Genomic DNA, 22,936 nt, shown 5'->3' with positions numbered 1-22,936 from the left:
TTTTTTTTTTTTTTTTAAATAATCAGAGGCCTCCCAAAGGCAGAATAAACTGCCCAAGGGTTCTCCATCATTAGAATGGTTTCAAGCATAGGCTGAACAGCTCTTGGCAGATAAGCACTGGATTGGATAGTAAATCCCTCACAAATATCAATGCATATAATCATTAGGTTTAAATCTGTTCATGAGATATTGTGCAAATATATGAAATATAAGATAATACAGCAGTCTGTTCAATTACTGATCTATATACGTTAGTGATAAAAAAGCATTTTTTAAAAATTACACTGTAGATAAAATACACCCTACAAAAAATCTGAGACATATTAATAGTTACTAAGCAAGAGAATATACATACAAATATCTGTTTCACTAGATCAATGGCTCATGTCTGTCAGGGATTATCTTTCATCTTCATATAAAGTTTGATGAATAAAATAAGAAAATAAGTATGTTGGGTTTGGTGATTATCGTCCAAATATCGCATTCATTATTCAAGAAAATTTTAAGAGCACCTACTCTGTCACTGTTCTAGATCCTGAAAATATGACTTTTAGAAACATCACTGTTGCCACAGAATTTACACTGGTGGGTGGAGGGAGACAATATGCATATTACACAAACATACGTTTATACTATGTATTGTCAACATTTGCTCTGAGGAAAAATCCAGGTTGAAAGGATAAAGTGTAAAGGAGGAGAAAGGAAGAAAGGTAAGGAGAAAGAAAACAGAAAAGATAAAACAAGCATTATTTAAGATCATCAAGGAAGGACTCTGTTGAAGTGACATTTAAACAGGGATCTGAATTTAGATAGGAATGGAAATGGAATGCAAGCATGCTTTATGGCTATCTAGGAAAAAAAAAAAATTTAAAAAGCCCAGGCCAAGGGAACCCATCAGAAAGAGCCTAAGGCCTACTTGACCTACTTGACACATATGAGGGATAGGAGTCAAGTGAAATGGAGCAAAGTGAGCATTCATGAACACTGGGGTTTCCAATTTTAATTCTCCAAGGATTTCAAATTAACTGCTTCAGTGAGCTTTGGCAAATTAAACCTCTAAATCGCTACCAAGTCATTCACATCAATGATTTTAAAGGTATAAAATTAAAACTTTGTCAATTCCTGAATATACTGTGCTAACGATACAGCTAATAAAGCTTTTTTTTCCCATTTCTTTTTTTTAGAGACAAAGTCTTGCTGTTACCCAGGGTGGAGGGCAGTGGTGCACTCATGGTTCACTGAAGCCTTGAACTCCTGCCAAGAGATCCTCCCACCGCTGCCTCCCGTGTAGCTAGGACTACAGGTGCACACAACTACACCTGGCTCATTTTTGTTTGTGTGTAGAAATAGGGTCTTACTCTGTTGACCAGGCTGGTTTCGAACTCCTGGACTCAAGTGATCCCCCTGCCTCAGCCTCCCAAAGTGTTGGGATTTACAGGTGTGAGCAATAGTGCCCAGCTAGCATCTTTGTTTTTAAAAAATAGTTCAGTTGGAGACTTCCAGCTTCATGCATACCCTTTAAAAGCATAGAAGTGACCATCTAAGAAGGTCATTCTCTTCCAACTACATCTGGGATGGAGAGGGAAATACACACACTAAAGTTACAGAAGCCAAAAATAATACAGAAAATCAAATGTTATAATAAAATATCTTTAAAAACTAAATATTCTTAATAAGAAACAAATCACCTTTAGAAATAAAGGTTGTACTAATCCCCCAACACATTCATAGTGTGTTTTGGTTTTTGAGATTTTCAAAACAGTAATGAGACCGTAAAGAAATCTTTAATACTCCAATACAATATTTCAAAAAGTTTGTTTTGCACGAGTTTCTTGGAGACTTTAGACATTCAGTAGAATGTAACTCACGGAATTTAACCCAAGCTTCCATTTTCAGTAATCTTGAAAAGGAGCTGGAGGTGGCAGTGGGAATTAAAAATGAAATTTAAATATGTTAACTGAGTAACTTTAGAACACGGATATGCACCCACGTCTGTTCCTTCCAAATTTTCATTTTATATTCAGGAAAAATATCTAATTTGCATCAAAGTCATGATTTTATATTCTGTACTTAGAATTACTCTTTTAAAAATCCAAATTTCATTGCGGCAAGCATAATACATAATACATTGAAATTTTCAATTGCTGTAGTTTATTACATGCTTCATTCAATTCGAACAAGAAAGCAAAAATAGATTACTTATATACAGCAATTAGTTATAGCAAAGACTACTCATTAAGAATTATTATACACCCAGCTCATTCTACAAAATAAAATCATCTAAACATGATCCATCCTTGAGCATCACACATTCTACTAATACTTCTTCATCACTGCAAAATGTATCACAATCCATGTAATTACAACACTGAAAACTACTGGCCAGTTCTTTTATTCCCCCACATCACTCCAAGAAATAGCAGTGATTCCATCTTACTTTTAGAACAATGATTCTTAAATTTTTGGTATCAGGAGCCCTCTATGCTTTACAAATAAGGAACCACTCCAAACAGCTTTTTATTTAAAAGAGTTATATCAATATTTATTAAGAATTAAAATTGAGAAAAAATTTAGTTTAGTTTGAAATAATAAATCCATTGTAACTTAGCATAAAAACCCTATATATTTCTTTGAGTAATGAGAAGAATTTATTCGTGCAAACAGGAAGCCTATATGTGGGGTTGGCTTTTTTTCTGAATCCAGGAGTTCAAATCATATCACCAGGACTCTCTATTCTGCATTTTCACTTTCAGAAAGGCTCTCTATGTGTGGCAAAAATGATGGCCCCCAAGCAGTTCTCGGCTTACATTATTCTCACAGCTAGTGAAATCAGAAAAAGGAGGCTACTCTTCTCTCCCCCAGCATCCATACTGGCCTCTGAAAATGACTCATCTTTCCCAGCTTAGGTCATATCCCCACTATCCCCACTGCAGGTCAGGGATGGGCAGAACTCTATGATAAATAGCCTCACCTGAAATTAAATACCATATTTTTTAAATTAAAAAAGCCCAAAAACTATTTTTCCAAAATAAAACACAACTTTTCTGAGAAGAGTGACCACGTTTTACACTTTTTGCAAATACCTTTGTCTGGCTTAATGGAGGACAGGCCGATTCTTATATCTGTTTTTACATTCAGTCTGTTATGATACGTTATACTGCTTGAAGTATATGAAGAAAAACTGATCTGACGTAGATACATAGTTGGAAAAATAAGGACCTCATAAGACACCATGAAAGGCTCTCAGGAAATTCCAGGAATCCTCACACCACACTTGGGAACCATACCTTTAAAAGTTACATAACTTCTAAATTAAATTAAAAAAAAAAAAAGAAGTGTCCATTAAGTGTCAAAGACCCAACAATCAGATCACAAAACCAAAGTAAAAGTTTGTGCTGTTCAGTGCAAAGAGCAGCAGCCGAAATGACAAACTAAGCACAGATCGTTGTGGTTATAAGTGTGGTTATAACATCACGCCACAGAACTCTCTCTTTAAAAAAAAAAAAAAAAAAGGTGGATCTGCAATATGGTAGCCCATGACTAATCTTCATATTTAGTTTTTTTTTTATTCCTATTCATAGCTGAGGAAGAATTGAGTTCTCTGAGAAAAGACTGGTTCTAGAGGCCACCCTCACTCCAGTTACTCACATTCTATCTAGTTAACAACAGATCTCAGATAATCCATCCCTCTGATTACTAAAATTAGAGAGCAAAGGCTAGTGAACATTTTCTTTTAAAACCAAAAAGGCAAAATTATCCAAAAGAAATAGCACTAAAACTAGAAATACAAAAAATCTAGTTCTATCATCCTGTTGGATAAATTTGGCTGAGTCGATTAAACCTTCAAACTTTTTTTTTGATATTTCTTTAAAAGGTCTGGCTAATGCTGTGTGGTTATGTATGCTAGAGATTCATTTTTAAGTCTTTAACATTGCTACCAAAATTTTCTGATACGGTTACCAGAATCATGCCAAAATCTTTCTTTAAAAAGGAGAAATTATTAGACACTTTTCCGCTCATGAATCTTAAGACTAAGCAAACTAGGCTTCAGTTTCTTCATCTAACAGCTGACCTGCCAAACTAGAAATAATTACCAATAAGTATAATTACAAATAAGCAGCACTTTATTAACCTGCCAAGCACCCTAACAATCGTTAAGGGATTACTAAATAATGAACTATGATAAAAAATGCCTATAATCACCCCTAAAAACATACTTTAGTTAAATTCTGGTTGTCATATTTTAAGTCCTATATTCCCTTTCAAACCTACTTTGTCCCAAGCCAAATTGTCAGCCTTTCTATGAAGCAGTCTGGTATTGAAGAAAAGCACTGAACTGTACTCCAAAAAACATAGAGTTTTCAGATTTCCAGTCTGGTGTCATTTCTACTTTATTCACTAGTTATATAATCCTGTGTTAGCATTTTATTTCTCTAGGCTTTAGTTTACTCATTTTAAAAATAAAGGCACTGAACCATACAATCTGAAAAAGTGAGTCATTTTTGTGAAAAAATATTCAGCTTTCACCACCTTGCACTCTTTCTCTCTTCCCATTCCCAGTAAATTTTAGTTAACTGAATTTCAGAATAATTCGGTACATAGCATTAGAATCATCAAGAGATTTTTCCTTTATGTCTCTCTGAAGAGTCACAGAATCCCATTTCCTCAGCACTCATGACCAAATTTTGAGCCCTTGGAAGGCATAAATAGATAAATTCTACTTAATAGAAACATTTTGTATAGTTCTCCTAAATTGCCAGACCTATGTATCTGTACATTGTTTCTACCACTGTTATACAACAACTACTGGTATGTTTGTCTGTTTCTCCCATTGGTATTACAGATAACTACATCTGCCTTTTCCCTAGAACAAATCACAATGTATTGAGAAGGAGCTTCTAATTACCAACATTATACCAATCTAAATTCAGGCATTTCACAACTCAGTCTTAAACTAGACTAAGAAATGGCTAACTAGTCTTCCTTTGTCTTCAAAATGTTTTATCTAATCAAACCTCTACATGTCATAAACTGGAGTGCAGTGGCAATCTCGGCTGACTGCAACCTCTGCCTCCCACATTCAAGCAATTCTCCTGCCTCAGCCTCCCCACTAGCTGGGATTACAGGCATGTACCACCATGTCCGGCTAATTTTTGTACTTTAAGTAGAGATAGGGTTTCACTATGTTGGCCAGGCTGATCTTGAACTTCTGACCTCAGGTGATCCACCCGCTCGGGCCTCCCAAAGTGCTGGGATTATAGGCATGAGCCACCATGCCCAGCAAGCAACATTCTTAAAAAGAGATCGGATCAAGTAACTCCTGTTTTAACCTTCACCACATCTCATAATATAGCTCCAAAATTGTCCGATCACTTCAGTATGGCAATAAAACTTTCTCTACATCTGAAGCCCACAGAGGTTAGGTGGATTCAAGAGCCTTTTCCTAATCACAATGTATACTCATGATTCCTCCAAACTTCATGTATTCTCACAGAACTTAACTGTTCCTCCAATTTGGCTGTTTAACGTCATCAGAGGCATCCAGACTGGTAACTGCAAGTTTATAAAGCAGTTTTCAAAATAAGGTCTACCTATTTCACAGTCTGCCGGCTACTATAAAAAATTAAACTTTTTAAAAAGGTAAGATAAGTATTTGAGAGATCATTAAAGAAAATAACAGTAACATAGAAGAAACATTACAATGACAATCTCTTACAAGATATGCCCCAAAAAAGATCACAAGTTATATGCCTTACAGCACCTGTTATTGCATTTATAACTATTACAAAGAGCAACAAAAAAATGATCTGCTGAAGTATATATTAATGCTATGTGGAATCTGTAATCATTCAAACACTTTTCATTTATAAGTGACTTCATTTAAGATTTTATAAATGTTTTTTATCGACTTTTAAATTGCCTGTAAAATGGAAAATAAATAATTGCAGAATGTATGGAGCAGAGATATAGAGAACTCAAAAGCATACTAGAATTTACACTGACACACTATCTCCTGTGACTTCTTTTAAAATGGCTCTTTAAAAAACAAAATGAGGAATTACTAATAATGCAATACATAACATCATAAAACAAGTTCATCTGAACTACTGGATTTAAACCAAGAAAGTATACTTAATACTAAGAAAGCCCCCAATAGCAGCCTTAGCTGACTTCTAGAAAATAACTTCTACTAATGAAAATAAAGCAAACCATACACACAGAGGAAGATGTTCATTGCAGAGTTATTTAGAAAGTCAAAAACAGTGTACCAGTTGTGTTGTCAAAGAAAAAAAGAAACAGGGGGAAAAAAAAGTTATTTGGAAAGCCAAAGAAAAAAGAAAATAACCTAAATGATAAATAAGAACAGAACGGTTACATAAACTATAGTCTCTCACCCACGTACTAACCAAGTCTAATCCTGCTTGGCTTTCAAGTTAGATGAGATCAGGGGTGTTCAGAGTGGTATGGCCGTAGATGATTTGGTCATGCAAAAACATTGGATTTCAGCCATTGTAACAGCATAAAAACTACATATTAATAGTAAAAGTTCAAGGATGGGAAACGTGAAGAGGATTTTGCTTTTCATTTCAAAGTCTTTAAGTTTTCCTTGACTATGTACAGGAATTACTTAAACAATTCAAGAAAATAAGCTTTTACCCCCTAAAAAGTAATAATTACATCATAAAGTACTATTTAAACAAAGTGCAATATACTCACATAATGGAATTCTATGGAACCACTGGAAAGAATAGGAATCTACCTAATAGTATACTTTTATGGGATGATGTGCAGTGTTACTGGAAATACTAGTTGCAGTAGTAACATATAAATGATTCTATCTATGACAAAAGTTATGTATCTTCATAAATAGGTGGCACATATAGGTTTATTTTTACAAATATATGTTTACATGTTTACATATGAGAATCAGAAAGCAATAAGAAGACTCATTTTTGGTTTCTATTTCTACGCTGTTTACATTTTTATTAGAACCATCATGTACTATTTTCAATTCATAAGACTTAAGAAACTGTGTTAACTAATCCAGCCTAAAAATAATGAGAGCATTATTATTAACTACTGTATATACCATGAATCTGACAACAGAATACTACTCAGCAATACAAAGAAGCAAACTACAGATATATGCAATCATACGAATAAATCTCAGGCACATTACAAGGAGTTAAAAAGAAGCCTTGCCCAAAATAATACCCTGATGCCATTGGCAGAAAGTTTTACAACAGGCAATACTAATATACGTGGAAAAAAAGCAGAACACTGCTTCCTTCTAGAGGTAGGTGGGGGCATGGGAAAAGAAATGAGTAAATTGCAGGGCTATAGTAATGTTCTTTATCTTAACAGGTGACTGGGTTACAAAAATGTATACACTTGTCAAAACTACAAAATGGTACCCTTAAAATCTGTGCACTTGATTGCATCTAAATTCTAAAATTAAAATAAAACTAAAATCCTGAAGTAAAGCATGGTATGCATGCTTTAGGGGTAAGTGCACTGACATCTGCGATTTCTTCTGAAATGAACCAAACGATAATAGTGACAAGCACACTAAAATGTTAATGGCAGAATCTCAACCCTCAAACTTTTCTGTATATTCAAAGTCTTCATAATAAAGTTGAGGGGCAAGGGCAGTCAAGTAAAACCAGGCAGGAAAATTCTAAAACTGAACATTATTGACAGGGGACTAGCCTTTTATCACCAAAAATAACAGAAAAGTGTAAAAGACATAGATAAATATAACATATAAAAAATCTAGAATAAACCCAAATACATATAAGAACTCAGTATCTATTTAAGGTTGCATCTTAAATCCTTGGGAAAATATGGATTATGCAGTCAAGTTTTATAGAGATACCTTTGTGTGCATCTGGATAAAAATACATAAATAAGGCTTCATCCCTACTTCATACCTGGATTTTCTTTCAAAATAAGATAATAAAGGATATGTGTGATACTACTTGAGAAAATACAGTGACTGGTTTCCATTTTGCCTGACTTCTCGTGGTCATAGTATGATTTATAGCACACATATTGTCAATTAGAGTCCATTAATTGACTGGTAAATCAATTAGTACGCTGGCATACAGTAAGCACAACTAGTGATAACTTTTGCTATATTATCATTGGCAGTAATTTTATCTCAAAACAGGGAAAGTTTTTCTGGCTATGACTACAATAGAAAATCTAGACTCCATGGAGTAAAGGATAAATTCAACTACATAAAATGAAGCATTTCTTTGTGTCTGTGTGTGTGTGTGTGTGTGTTTGAGACAGAGTCTTGTTCTGTCGCTCAGGCTGGAGTGTAGTGGCCCCATCTCGCGTCACTGCAACCTCCACCTCCTGGGTTCAAGCTATTCTCCTGCTTCAGCTTCCCAAGTAGCTGGGATTACAGATGCCCACCACAACATCAGGCTAATTTTTATACTTTTAGTAGAGACAGGGTTTCACCATGTTGGCCAGGCTGGTCTCAAACTCTTGACCTCAAATGATCCACCCACCTCAGCTTCTCAAAGTGCTGGGATTACAGGCGTGAGCCACCGCACCCAGCCGAAGCATTTTTATATTAGAAAAATTGACACAAGCTGGATCAAAACATAAATGTCAGCATGGGAAAGAAAAAGTTGTAGCTCATATCACAATTTCCCTAATACATGAAAAGCTCCTACAAATCAACTTTTTAAGAAACCAACAATGTATCAGAAAAACTAGGGAGTGTAAGAACAATCAACAGAAAAAAATGTAACATACTAATTATATATTACATATGTAAATTATATATTACATAATTATAATTACATATGTAATATATAATTATATAATAGTAATACATAGTCAGTAATCATACATAATTACATATTATTTATGATGTAACCATTATTTTTTAGGGAAAAAAGCTTATTTTCTTAAATTATTAAATTAATCTCTGGAGCATTATATATTATATATAATAATTATATAAGTATGTATTATATATAAGTAATGGTTACATCATAAATCATAAACATATATTCTAATATATTAGTTATATAATTACATGTTATATGTTATACATAAACATATTTAATGTATAAAAATACATATTATCTATATATAATAATTTATAAAACTTTATATATATAAATAAACATAGGAAAAATTTTTCAACCTAACTTTTATAAGACAAATGCACATTAAAACTACAATAGCCATTCCATCTCAGGCTGGATGTGGAAAATCACAAGAGACCATTGCTTTCACCCCAACAACAAAAAACAAGCCACTTTAACTACAAAACTATAGTATTTTTTAAAACCTAAAGAGCTTGAGGAGACCAAAAAAAAAAATTCATAAATGAACTAACTAAATTCCAGAAAGTGACAAGCCCTTCAGAAGAGCAAAGAAACCCATGTTTACTCTCATTCCTGGTGGAAAGTCAGGAAGAAAAATGTGACTCCATAGAGGGAGGTAAAGAGAAACCAGCCAAACTTTAAATCATCTTTTAGCAGTCATATATATGTGCTGTCAAGAGAGATTAGAATCAAAGTACCACAAGCCACAAAGTGAGTCTACAGCCACTCATCAACACTTACTAACCAAAGACTCATGAGTAATTCTGGGAGCAAGGAAGAACTAGAAGTGATCACCAAGAAACTAAAAGCTTCCAGCTAACAAAGTCTGAGGGTAGAGCACACGGGCTGAGGGAAACCCCTCTGAGGCATTCTTGGGTGGGTTACCATTCAAAAGACAAGGAAAGGAACAACACTGCTGAAACACAGTTCCAAAAGTCATAAAGGCAGGAGGTAAGACTGAAGAACAAAGATCTCCCCAGCAATTCAAAAACCTGGAACCAGAGGCACTTGGCCCTCTTCCAAGTATACTTCCTTTCATACTTGCTGTAAAGCATTTTAATAAGCATTTTAATAAACATTCACTCTTGCTCTAAAACTTGCCTCAGTTTTTCCTTCTGCCTTATATCTCCTCGATTGAATTTTTTCCTCTGAGGAGACAAGAAGTGAGATTGCTGCAGACTCATAGGAATTTGCAGCAGTTAACATACGTCAGTGCTGCATGACTTGGGTACATTCCCTGCTCGTAAGAGACCTGTATGCAGTGCCGTCTTCGGCTGGAGGCATTCAAACCACATAGATACAGTTTTATCCTCCCATTCGCTGTCTAGCTTACTAACCAACCATCAGAACAATTCCTCTTGGTCACAAGTGGCTCTGCTCCCCCATCTGACCACTGAGATCACCCTATGGCTCTTGGAGGTGGGAAGGACCTTGGGGTCTGCACAGAGTAGAAATGAGGCACTAATTACCCTCCTGGACACGAGGCTCACGAGAATGATAGGGCTAAAGCCTAAAACCGTGTAGTGCTTTGGGTTTCCTCTTTTTTCAGCTAAACTCAGCTTTTCCCCAAGAAGCGGCACCGCCTATTCTTTTTGTGTGTGTGTGTTCTGCAATGGCTGTGTACGCCTGCTGGACTGTTCACCTTGGGAGAAAGTCTGCCTCTCTGTTTTCACTCTGCATACCACATGACTTCTTAAACACACACTTCTTATTTGTGCACCTGCGGCTTTTACTGAGTTTACACAGTAGCAAAGACCCAGGATCCCCTACAGATATCCCGAGATGTATACCTGTTCTTATCCTACCAGCTCAAATGACCTCCAACCCTTCCCCTGTCTGCTGGCACATTGCTGGGACAAACACTAATTGGAACTGCAACTCTGCCAGCTGCTTATGACTTACTATATGCTTTCCATTCCTGTTATGCCCCATGGTTGAGTTTTCTGGTGGCTTTTGAAGCAGTTTGTCAACCTGCATAAGGGCTCACTCTGGCCCTTTAATTCCACCTACTTGCTTTTTGAGTTAGCACCCCTTTGGGAGGAAGAGAAATTCTTCTTTTGCCATTTGCCAGTGCTTACCTCAAGCTCTAAGTCCTCTAAGAGGTTACTACTTTCTATCAAGAGGGCAAATAAACGTTGCCCTCTGGAATCAAAGTGCTGTTTTTGGAAACATATAAAGGCTTTCCGTAAGTATTTCTCTCGCTTCCTCCCAACTTCCTTCTGTAGCATCCATTCCTCTATTCCATGCCTTTCTCAACATGCATCAAGACCTTCAAGGTCATATTTGAATGAAAGGAAGTCCAGCCCCCTTGTGGCAATTAGCTAAATTTTATTTTATTTTTATTGTTGACAGTCTCGCTCTGTTGCCCAGGGTGGAGTGCAGTGGCACCATCTCAGCTCACTACAGCCTCCGCTTCCTGGGTTCACGTGATTCTTCTGCCTCAACCTCCCGAGTAGATGGGATTACAGGTGCCCATCACCACACCCGGCTAATTTTTGTATTTTTAGTACAGACGGGGTTTCACCACATTGGTCAGGCTGGTCTTGAACCCCCTGATGTCAGGTGATCCGTCCACCTTGGCACCCAAAGTGCTGGGATTACAGGTGTGAGTCATGGTACCCAGCCCCAAAGGGAAAATTCTGATTCTGCCCTCAAAGCATTTGAAGCCAATGGGGAACTGATTCAAACGAAAGTTGTTACAAAGCCCAGAACCAATCAGACTACAGGGCAACTAAATGACTCAGCCTCCACTCAAGTGGCCTAACAAAAAAAAAAGGCATGCCCCTTACTGACAATAAATCTTACTTACTTCAGTCTCTACAGTCCTTTTACACAAAGGATCTAGCATAAAACCAACTGAAGGGAACACAAAATAGTAAGAAAATGTGATCTACATGAGATGAAATAGTCAATGGAAACATAGAGACTGCCCAAATAATAGATTAGATGGGGACTTCACAATAATGATAAAAATGCTAAAGAATTTACTGCAAAATGTGGACAACATGCATGGAGAGCTGGGGAACTTCAGTAAATACATAGAAACTATTAAAAAGAGCCAAATAGGAAAACCTAGAAATAAAAAATTTGAATTAGAAATAACTCTCCTTTGCAGACTGGAAACAGCAGACAAAAAACAACAGTGAATTTGAAAGCAGGGAAAGAGGTTCATGTCTATAATCTCAGCACTTTGGGAAGCTGAAGTGGGAGGATTACTCGACACCAGAAGTTCAAGACAACTCTAGTTAACACAGACCCCATCTCTACAAAAAAAAAATTAAATTAAAAAATCAGCTGGGTGTGGTGCTGTGTGACTGACATCCCAGCTACCAAGGCACAAGAATCCCTCGAGCCCAGGAGGTCAAGTCTGCAATTAGCTACAATCACGCCACTGCACTCCAGCTTGGGCAAGAGAGTGAGGTGCTGTCTCTTAAAAAAAAAAAAAAAAAGAAAAGAAAATAACAAATATCCAAATCAAAAGCAAAGGGACAAAAGTAATTTTTTAAAACATACACGAGATTTGTAGGATAATATCAAATAATCTAACATACAAGGAACTAAATATAAAGTCTCAGAAAAAGAGGAAAGAAAAATGGGGCAGAAAAATTTTGAAGATATAGTGAACACGAACTTTCTAAAACTGATGAAAGACCCAAAATACAGACCCAAATTGGCAAATCTAAGAAGGATAAAACACAAACACAGACACACAAGCCTACCATAGTCAAATTGCTGACCAAATAAAAGGAAGTGAATCCTAAAGGTAGTCAGAGGGGGGAAATAGACACATTACATTCAGGAGAACAAAGACTCAAATGACAGCAGATTTCTCACCAGAAACAACAGATGACAGTGGCAATGGAACAATATCATAAAATAGCTGAAAGAAAGGTGTAAAACCAATGACCTAGGTTCCACTTTAAGAAGAAAAGGACAGCAAATTAAACCCAAAGTGCTTTCAAGGGAATCATAAAAATAAAATACTGAAATAGAAAATAGAAAAAAAAGTTAACACGGTTCTTTAACAAGCTGAGTAAAACTGAAAAGCCAATAGCAAAATTAAGAAAATAAAAGAGTAACCAAAGGTATAATTAAAAAGGGGAAAGGAAGCATCACAGTAAATCCTAGTTATTAAATGAACAGTAAGGTTACAATGCATGTAACTTTATGTCAATGAATTTGGCAACTTCAGAAAAATCCTTGAATATCATAAATTGTCAAGAGTGACACAAGAAGAAACCGAAATACCTACACAGCCCTATAACTATCAAAGACACTGATTTTATAATCAAAAAATCCTCACACAAAAATTTCAGTCCCAGATGGCTTCACTGGTGAAGGATCCCAAAATTTTTTTTTTTTTTTTTTTTGAGACGGAGTCTCGCTCTGTCGCCCAGGCTGGAGTGCAGTGGCCGGATCTCAGCTCACTGCAAGCTCCGCCCCCTGGGTTTACGCCATTCTCCGGCCTCAGCCTCCGGAGTAGCTGGGACTACAGGCGCCCGCCACCTCGCCCGGCTAGTTTTTGTATTTTTAGTAGAGACGGAGTTTCACCGTGTTAGCCAGGATGGTCTCGATCTCCTGACCTCGTGATCCGCCCATCTCGGCCTCCCAAAGTGCTGGGATTACAGGCTTGAGCCACCACGCCCGGCCTGGATCCCAAAAATTTTAAGAAAAAAAAGTACTAATCCTAAATAAATTTTTTCAGAAAAACAGAGGATTGAATACTTCCACTTGTTTTAATATTATCAAATCTAGCATAATACAACATGACCAAGCCTGGTTTATCTCAGGAATACAAAATTGGCTTAATATTTGAAAATCAATCCTCCGGTGGATCATGAGGTCAGGAAATTGAGACCATCCTGGCTAACACGATGAACCCTCGTCTCTACTAAAAATTAGCCAGGCATGGCGGCACGTGTCTATAGTCTCAGCTACTTGGGAGGCTGAGGCAGGAGAATCACCTAAACCTGGGAGGTGGAGGCTGCAGTGAGCTGAGATCATGCCACTGCACACCAGCCTGGGCGACAAAGCCAGACTCCGCCTCAAAAATAAATAGCTAAAAAATAATAAATGAAGGTATAAAAATCAGATAAGATGGTCATTACTCATAGATGATGAGATTGGTGTAAGAAAATTTCACTGAATCTATAAAATAGCTACTAGAATAAGTACACTTAGTAAAATTCAGAATTCAAAGTCAATATACAAATATACTTCTTTATACTAAAAATAAAAATTAGAAAACCAAAAGTTTAAAAGCACTTGTAAAACATGTCACAGAAAAAAATACATAACAAAAGAAATGTTTCTATATAGGAAAAATATCTCAAGAAGAATCACTAAGTCACAGATCTTGAACTTACTCCATTATTTAATACACACATAAAAGATAACCCTAAGTTAAAAATAAACTTTTACCTATTTCAAAGTTACTGTATGTAAATTGAAAAGATTTTTTCCACAGAAATAAGGTAGGTAGTAGGAGAGTAATGAGTAATTCTATTAGGAACACTTTACCATTCATTCATTTCTCTCATTCATTCTTTTCTCTGGCACAAAGGAAGCAAGAAGAGGGAAAAAAAATCTTAGAAGCTATTTAGCTCAAGCTTGGGTTAGTCATTCTCAAGCTTAGGTTATGCATATACCTAGCATGGGAATATTTTACATTTTACTCATAATACAGTCCCTGTCTCTTGGTTTAAGCATGTAAAATAATTTTGAGCAGCACTGTCAGCCAACAATAAGGAAGCGCTAAAACATACAGAAAAAAAGTACTAAATGCATTTTAACCACTCAGCATTCAGACAGAAAGGCCAAATAAGATTGCAGCAGCAAAATGTGATTATGAAAGTCAATTCATCAAAAGTTAAGGGGATAAAGAGATAAAGAAAAATGTTTTAACCAATAATTATAGACTACTAACTCTTCTACCAGCTATAAAATTCATCAGGTTAGAATTACTATAATTCTTTTATGTGCAGCTCTACGGAGACAGCGATCTTGCACATAGCAACATTCAATAATACTTTAACAAGTAAATATTAATATACTTCAGTGACCTTTCCCTCTAAGAAAAAAAAAAAAAAATCTGAATTAAAGCTTTACCTAAACTGAAGGTGCTAGGAGTAAAAATAGAGAAGTAGACCCAAAGACTACTTAATCTTCAAATGGCTCACATATCTGCTGTTCTGAAGTAGGGTAGATTCTATAGTTTTACCCAAATTATTGCCTCTTCCCTTGGCTTTAGGTGCACAACCTTGAAATTTCAACTAATGCACTTAATCAGATATATATTACACACAAAGCATTGTGCTAGATAATGTATATAATGAACAGGAATACAGTTAAATCTTAAGAGTTGGAATCTGCCATCAAGGACCTGAGACTCTAATAATAAAGCTAAAATAACACAACTAAATAATTTAATGTACAAGTGATGAGTGTCATGACAACTGAAACCAGTGCTGAGAGAGAAGTCATGGTGGGAGGAGTCACTTCGTCCAGGTGGATAGACCACAGACAGCTTTCTGGAAGAACTGGAATCACAATTCATCTTTGACTTCAACACACAGAAAGGATATAAAGACAGTATACCATAACACAAGGCTCTGGAATCAAAATGTCTTCTTTTGGATCCTGTCTCCATCATTTACTAGCTATGAATAAAGTACGCTATTTCATCTTCCTAATACTCAATTTCCTCATCTTCAAGAAACAAGAACCTATCTTGCACACAATGACTGTATAATGATTTATATTAATAGTAAGAACTCAATAAATGGTGCCTACTACTAATGTTCAGAAAAAAGAAACAGTAAAAATAACATGACAGTGAATCACGAAAGTTCAGCTTTGCTGAAATTCAGACTCATATAAAAAGTAGAAAGATATAAATGGAAAGATAATTTAAAGCAAATCATTAGCTTTCTTAAAGGCAAGCTAAAAGTATGTAATTTATGATCTGGGAATGCTGAAGGTTTTGATCAAGCAATGGGATATAAACAAGGCTGGGCATCCATATGAGAAGAACTGGAAGGGAGAAAGGCCTAGAGATAAAAACAGATTTGTTAGAAAGCAAATTGCAATCATTTAGATACAGAGTGTGAGCCCCCTACTAAGCAATGTCAGTAAGGATTATTAAGAGAGAACCTCATGACTAAGTGAATGGGAGGGAGGAGAAGCCAAAAAATTTCAAGGCACCATAATTTGGAGAAGTGAAATTAAAATAAGTGAGTCCAGAGAACACTTCTTTTCAGAAATTAGTTTGAAGTTTAGATGACAGATCCAAGCAGATATACAGCCAGTAATTAGATAAAAGCTTAAGACTGTGAAGAGTGGTTAAGTCTAAATATACTTATGTGAAAATAAATGCAGAGTAGAGGTTCTAGTTTGGAATCCATTAACAAGCTCAGGGTGAAAAGCTCTGAAATTCAATGCAAATATGTATGTATTTGCAAATTCTAGGGAGGCTGTCTTTAATCAGACTTTAAAGGATCTACAATATACACTCCCAAAGAAGTTTTTAAGAACCATTGGCATGGATTACAAAGAAAACCATTCATGGGAAAGGTCTTAGTCCGTTTGTGCTGCTATAACAGAATACCACAAGACAGGCAATTTGTAAAGAAATTTATTGGCTCACAGTTCTGGAGGCTGAGAAGTCCCATAGCAAGGTACTGGCAGGTTTGGCAATTCTGATTCCCAGACAGACCTTGAACACTGCATCCCCTGGAGTTCCTCCCATGGCAGAAGTCAGAGGTCTCCCATGGCAGAAGTCAGAGGGGCAGAGGCAAAACTAACCTTTTATAAAGGCATTAATCCAATCAACAAAGGCAAAGCCCCCGTGACCTAATCACCTCTTAATACTTAATGCAATTAAATTTCAACAGTAATTCTGGAGAAGACAAACATTTAAATCTTAGCAGTAATTAATGAAATGTCAGAAGTAAAAAATGGATGAAGAAAAAAATGTCAATGAAACAACACTGAAAAACACAATTAGAATCTGAAGAAAAGGAACAAAAGAGGGTAAGACTGATTTAAGAAAAGGAATCAACATATTAGGGATTCAAGGTAAGTTAAAAAGGTGGCATCAACACTGATGTTATACATGCATAGGGCAAAAAATATAAAAGTTTCGGCCTTTATTTTAAAGAATATAAATTGATTGGTAACATTGAGGTAAGCAATTTTGGTTCTAATTATATTACAACGAAGAAATTCTATTCCAAGACATTAAGAAGTAAATGGTTGAGGGCAAATTAACAAAAAATTAAAAGTCTGACTACTACTTCAAGATTTACCAGCAACAGGAACAGAAAGCTAGCAAGAAAGTGACTGGAAACATTTTATTTTTTGTTTTGTTTTTTTGCTATTATTGCTGAGTTTTTCCTAAGGAATGGGAAATGGACTTACTATGCCAAAAGGAGCCAATTGAAAAGGAAAGGTCAAAGGAAGCAAAAATACTCAAAAGTTCAGCAGTAAAAAGATCATTTAGCAAACCCAAAAGAATAATTCTTCCTATCAGACAGGAACAAAAATAAATTTTAATATGGTGAGAAAGCTGTAGTAACAAGTACAGGTGAAGGAAAAAATACTACAAAAACTCCAAAGATGTTTATTTCTTAAACTCTAAAGCACTGACAACCACAATTTTGTTCTTTTACAATAGTAGCCAATATTATGAAAATGTCATAGTAAAAAATTATATACAGTAATAGAAAACACCAGGACGGTGCACTGTGTAGCAGTAAATTAAGAATATGCATGTGGCTCTAGAGTTTGCCCACAGTTTAAATTACTGTGGGCAATTAAATCTTAACTTCATGCTTCAGTGCCTCAGTATCATCACCTGCAAAATGGAGAGGTAACAATGCTTACCTCATAAAACTTGTAAGTACAATAATACAAAATGTTTAACAACAACGCATATAGTTTAGGTGGTAGCCACAGCAGGAGCGTTGGTGATAATTCTAACAGTAGCAACAGCAGTAATGTAACCTGTCTGTGTTTAATCAACCAATTATCTAAGAAAGGAGGGGAAGGGCAAGGCTCTCAAACAAGTGTCCCATTCAACCCCTTCCTATTATATCAATAAGGAAAGAGGAGGTTCCTTTGCCTAGACAGCTAATAAACGGCAGAAGAGAGATTTGAATACTGATCTATCTGGACACAGAGATCTTCTTTCCACCACACATTTCCTCCACAGCACTACACAGTGGCAGAAGCACAACACTAGGCATTTTCTTCTTTACTACTCAACTCACAAAACCTGAGTACATCATTACATACATCTGCCCCTCAATTTTATTTTCTAAAAAATTAAAGTTTCATTAGATCTTTTGGTGTCTCTTCAGAAAACAAAACAAACAAACAAAAAACATGACTTTGATGAGTAAGTCCACTTAAAAGTTTTAAATACAGTAGAAAGTTTTCTGTTTTTTTTTTTTTTTTTGTAAGTTTACTACAACAAAAGAGCTTAATTTTTTTTCAGGACTTCTTATCATTCAAACGAAATATTAGAAAAAAGACTAACATTTAGTCTCATATTATTAGCAAGTATGACTAAGCAAAACTTTGAGATAACAAAACATCAGTCTTCAGCGTTTCAAGATGACAATACAGTTCAAAATTTTCAATTTGATGAAAAAGACAATGAAAATTATTTTCAATAATTTATGAAACTCAGAACCCTGATACATGTACAAAAGTTATTAAAGAGTAAAATACAGATATGCAGACTTCTATTCCACGCTGAAAACACAACCAGGCTTTTTTTTTTAAACATCCATCTGAAAACCCTTTTGCCCTAAAACCCTTCACTGGCTTCCCACTATCAATAACATCCAAAGTCTTAAACATGACTCAACAAAGTCCTGTGTGATCTGACTCCTTTCTCTGGAGCTTTCCACTGCCATTCTTCTCCCTTGCTTTTTTCTATTTCTTTCACTTCCTCCAAGATATCATTTTTTGTCCATTTTTAGGACCTCCATACAATCTGTTTACCAAACCTACAATGCTTTCACAGGTCTCCAATCCCATCCTTTTCCCCCGCAAAGTGTTCCTCATCCTTCCAAGCTGAGATAAACATTACACCAGGGAAGTGTTCCCAGACTTCAACACCTATCTTTCCTGCTAAATGGTAAATAAAATGAAGAGAGTCATTTCACGTCTTGTTACCTATTTCCCCAATATCTTGCACACTGCTTAGCACAGAGTAGGTTAAGTACGCTTAAAATAAATGTTTGCTGAATTAACACATTCAAAATGTGGAGTAAGTCCAAAACCATGAAGAATTTAACCAGCATAGGTAACTAAAAAGTTTTATGTAAGTTTCAAGTTACAGCTTACCCTTGGTCCTCTGTATGTTCCTCTCTCAAACAGAGTAGTTTGGTAATCACAATGTTAAAGCAAAAAAAAAATAAAAAAATAAAAAATCCTTTTAGATAACAGATCATAACATTTCACAAAACCAAGGTTAGAAATCACTGATCTTAAATAACTGGGATCAGCTTTTATAAATCATACAAAAGAATCCACCTGAAATTCAATTAAAAGGACAAGAACTTGGATAAGGGCTCAATTTTACCACAGCTACATACATTAGAAAAGGACCAATGACAATTTCCAGTGTCTAGGCTCTACTAGCAGTGCCTTATTTACGACAACATAATGACTGCAGTGCTACAGCCATCGAGAGTAGGCTTTACGATACATGGAATATGTTTTATTAAGACTAAAGAAAAATTACAAGCATACACTCTAAGTGGCTACAGTCCTCTCATTTAGGTAAGACGGGGGATACGGCAGTAAATCTGATATGAAACTGAATGCTTAAAGGAAAGCTATTTCAACCCAAAACATTTATAAATTTTGTGTTCACCTAATAACTACTGAATGCTAATTACGCACCAGGCAGTAGTCTAAGATTTCCTTAATATACATTCTTTATTTTCCCAATTTTACAGTTGAGGAAATGGAAGCCCTGAGTTAAGTAACTTACCCCATATCATACAGCTGGTAAGTGGCAGCGGCAGAATTCAAAACCAGACATTCTGCTCCAGAGTTCTCCTTCTCACCCCTGTACTATGATGCCCACTCTCCAATACAGTGAAATACGGCTTCCATGTGCACGACTCCACTCCAGTGAAACTATTTTGCTAAGGTTACCAATGACTTCCACTTTGCTACATCTAAGGGCTACCTATTTGCCTACATTTTTTCACGCATTCTGCAGCATTTCATAAACTCCTCTCTTTTGCCACACACTTGTTCTTTAATGACATAAAGCCCAGTTTTCCTCCTGCGTCAGTACTAGGTCCTCTTCTCTTCCCTATCTACACATTTTTCGTAGGAAATTTCCCACAATGTCATGGTTTTAAATACTATCTGCATGACTCCAGATTTCTCCAGTCCTGAGTTCTAGACTCACACATTCAATGATCTCACACTTAGATGTATCCCACAGACTTCATACTTACTGTATATTTATTATCAAAACTAGCCAACCCCTGTCCTTCTCTCCTTAACCTGTTCTCTGCCTTCTCTACTATAACCCATTCAGTTGCTTGGGTTATCTAAGGCGTTCATCACCCTTGATTTCCCTTTCCCTCATCTCCTACATTTAATCCATTAATTTTACTTACGAAATGTATTTGGATCTGCCTGTCTCCACCATCACTCTAATGCAAACTAGCCACATCTCTGCCTACAATATCCTTCTGAATAGTCTCCTTGCTTCCATTCTTGCCCTCTCAGTCTCTACAAAATAGGCAGAGTAAAAACAAAATTAAATCAGTCCTTGTCTGCTTTAAATCATCTCACGTCTTCCCATACATGATGTGGCCCCTATCTACTTGTCCAACTTCTTGTCTTTACATTCTCTCCCTCATCACAAGGCTCCTTCCAGCCACAGTGGCCTTTCTCTTCCTGAAACACACCACAACTACTTCTCCTACGGTGCCTTTCATTCGCTCTTCCTTTTGCAAGAAACGTTCTTTTCCAAGACTTTGACACAGATGGTCCCTTCGCTTCTTTAGATGTTGCTCCAGTATCACCTTCTGAGTCCTTCCTTGACCAATGTGAAGTAGCCTCCCTCATAATCACTCTTTTACATGATTATTACAATAGTCACAGCTCTATTAATATCTGGATTTATCTCTTGTCGATTTTAGAATTTAAAAGCTCTATCCCCAAAGCCTCCCGTAGTACATAGTAGGTACCTAATAACTTCATTAAATGCGTGAATTTTCCTCATTGCATTATTATAAATCAACCAATTCTGATAAAGCACTTGGTCCATGTTATATTTAGTATTAACAAGTCGTCAAAACACTCCTTAAATTTTCCAATTTAAGACTATTTTAGCACTCTAAGAGCTCCCCCCCAACACAAAGTCTATCTATAGCATCCCACTTAAAACTGCTAAATATTCCATATGTATGAAGATTCAATTTTCTTCCTCCTCTCCAAGCTAACGAACGTGTAGGCGGGAAAGGGGAATTTTACTGGCCACCTCAGCACCTGTTACATCTTCCATCAGCGAAGAGAGGTGCAGATGAGCCAGACAGCACATGGGAGACGTGGCCTTGCTTTCAGGAATTGTATTTAGGTGAAACGTGAGTGATTTAAGCTAGAACGGCCCGAATCCCTAATAAAGGCCGTCTACTTCATTTAGAAAAACAAGGTAAAATAGTCTGTAGAAAGGAAAATATAGTCGGTTTCACTAAAATAAACCGATTTTGAGGCCCTCGGAAAATACTGAGGGTGGGGGGTTGGAATCGGTCTACATATAACGGGAAAATGAGACCAGCTCAGCAATAAAATAAAACTCGAGTCAGGCTCTTGGGGGTATCTTGAACCTGGAAGCGACGTGGACGAGGAGGAAAAGCCACAGAGCCCTGGGACCTCCGTTCACCGCTTCGGCCTCCACTGCAGGCGCTCGGGGAAACCGCACAGATCTGTGGTTCCGCCTCTCTCCCACTGCCATCCCTGCAAAGAGATATCCCCCGGATACTCACATGGGCTCGAGAGTCTTGCTGAGCCAGGACTTGAGTGCCTCGAAGTTTTCAATGATCATTTTAGAAACCATCCACAGCGGCCCTAAGGCCCGTCACACTCCTCCGCCCGCCCAGGTCGCGGCCGCTACAGCCGCCGCTGCCCCCGCCCCCTCCTCCGCGCGCCGCCCGCGTGGGCCGCGGTGGGAGGCGCCGGTGGCAGGTTCCCGCGGGCCCCGGTCGGCGAACAGCTCTGCAGGGACCGCCGCAGGCCGCAAGTGCACGGGATGCCAGGAGCTCCCCGTCCCCGGACCCCGGCCCGGGCTGAAGCAGCAACGGTTTGCCCGGGCCCTCCCCCTTCCCTCTTCCCCAGCAAATCTACCCAGACCGGAAGCGCGACACGCGCTTAGACCCAGGCGTTCTCTCAGCCTCGGGACCAGGTGCTTGTTGGCTACGTCGAAAAGGCAAAAGTAAAGAAAGCGAAGGCGAAGGGCAGCTCAATGGGAACGATTCAGGGGGTCTTCCTGGCTCCCAGCACCCCCAAGAAGATGGCTGCCGATAAATCTCGCGAGAATTGATAAAGTCTCGCGGTGGTTCCTGGAGCCCGCTGGGAAGAGACGTAAGGTCGGCGGAGAATGCGCGGGTCGAGTGCTGTATTTCGGTTTTTGAGTGTGTGCTTTGCTTGCGGCCTTTGTGCCTTTTTATTCTTTGCTTATCTTTATGATATAAAGAACTTGTTTCTTACAAGGAGGAAAAGACCGCTGACTTCAGAAACAGCGGGAGCCCTAGCTAGTCCCTGGTAAGACGGCCGTGGCCTGTCAGCTGGAACGGACCTGCCGAATGGATCGCTAGTTAAGAGCGTACACACCCGCGTGCGCGACACCAGGAGGCCCGTAGGTTCCAGGTGCCGAGCGCGCTACCTCGTCAATTTACCTAAGTGCCCTACCAGTACCATATTCTGTGTATGCTGTGATGTGAACGAGGTTTATAAATACAGGCTGGTCTAATGGAGCCCAATGAGACCGCTAGAGGATTAGTGTCTTGTCCAACAGTACTCAACTTGTTGGTAGAGCCCTAATGACTCGGATG

General features: G+C 37.4%; 1 protein-coding gene across 1 annotated transcript in view; it reads right to left on the bottom strand.

Annotated features, from left to right (window-relative positions):
- The window catches only part of RBM26 (RNA binding motif protein 26), a 95,167-nt gene extending 72,680 nt beyond the window's left edge, over positions 1-22,487 (bottom strand). Inside the window, exon 1 of the mRNA XM_011953837.1 lies at positions 21,872-22,487. Coding sequence (XP_011809227.1) covers positions 21,872-21,942 — 71 coding nt within the window. The 5' untranslated portion in view covers positions 21,943-22,487. The remainder of the gene's footprint in view (positions 1-21,871) is intronic.
- Positions 22,488-22,936: the final 449 nt, after the last annotated feature.

Source organism: Colobus angolensis, unplaced genomic scaffold (genome assembly GCF_000951035.1).
Source record: "Colobus angolensis palliatus isolate OR3802 unplaced genomic scaffold, Cang.pa_1.0 Scaffold374, whole genome shotgun sequence".
In the NCBI taxonomy this organism is placed as follows: domain Eukaryota; kingdom Metazoa; phylum Chordata; class Mammalia; order Primates; family Cercopithecidae; genus Colobus; species Colobus angolensis.
The sequence above is the reverse complement of the archived record's forward strand: the minus strand, read 5'-3'. Positions and strand labels throughout refer to the sequence as shown.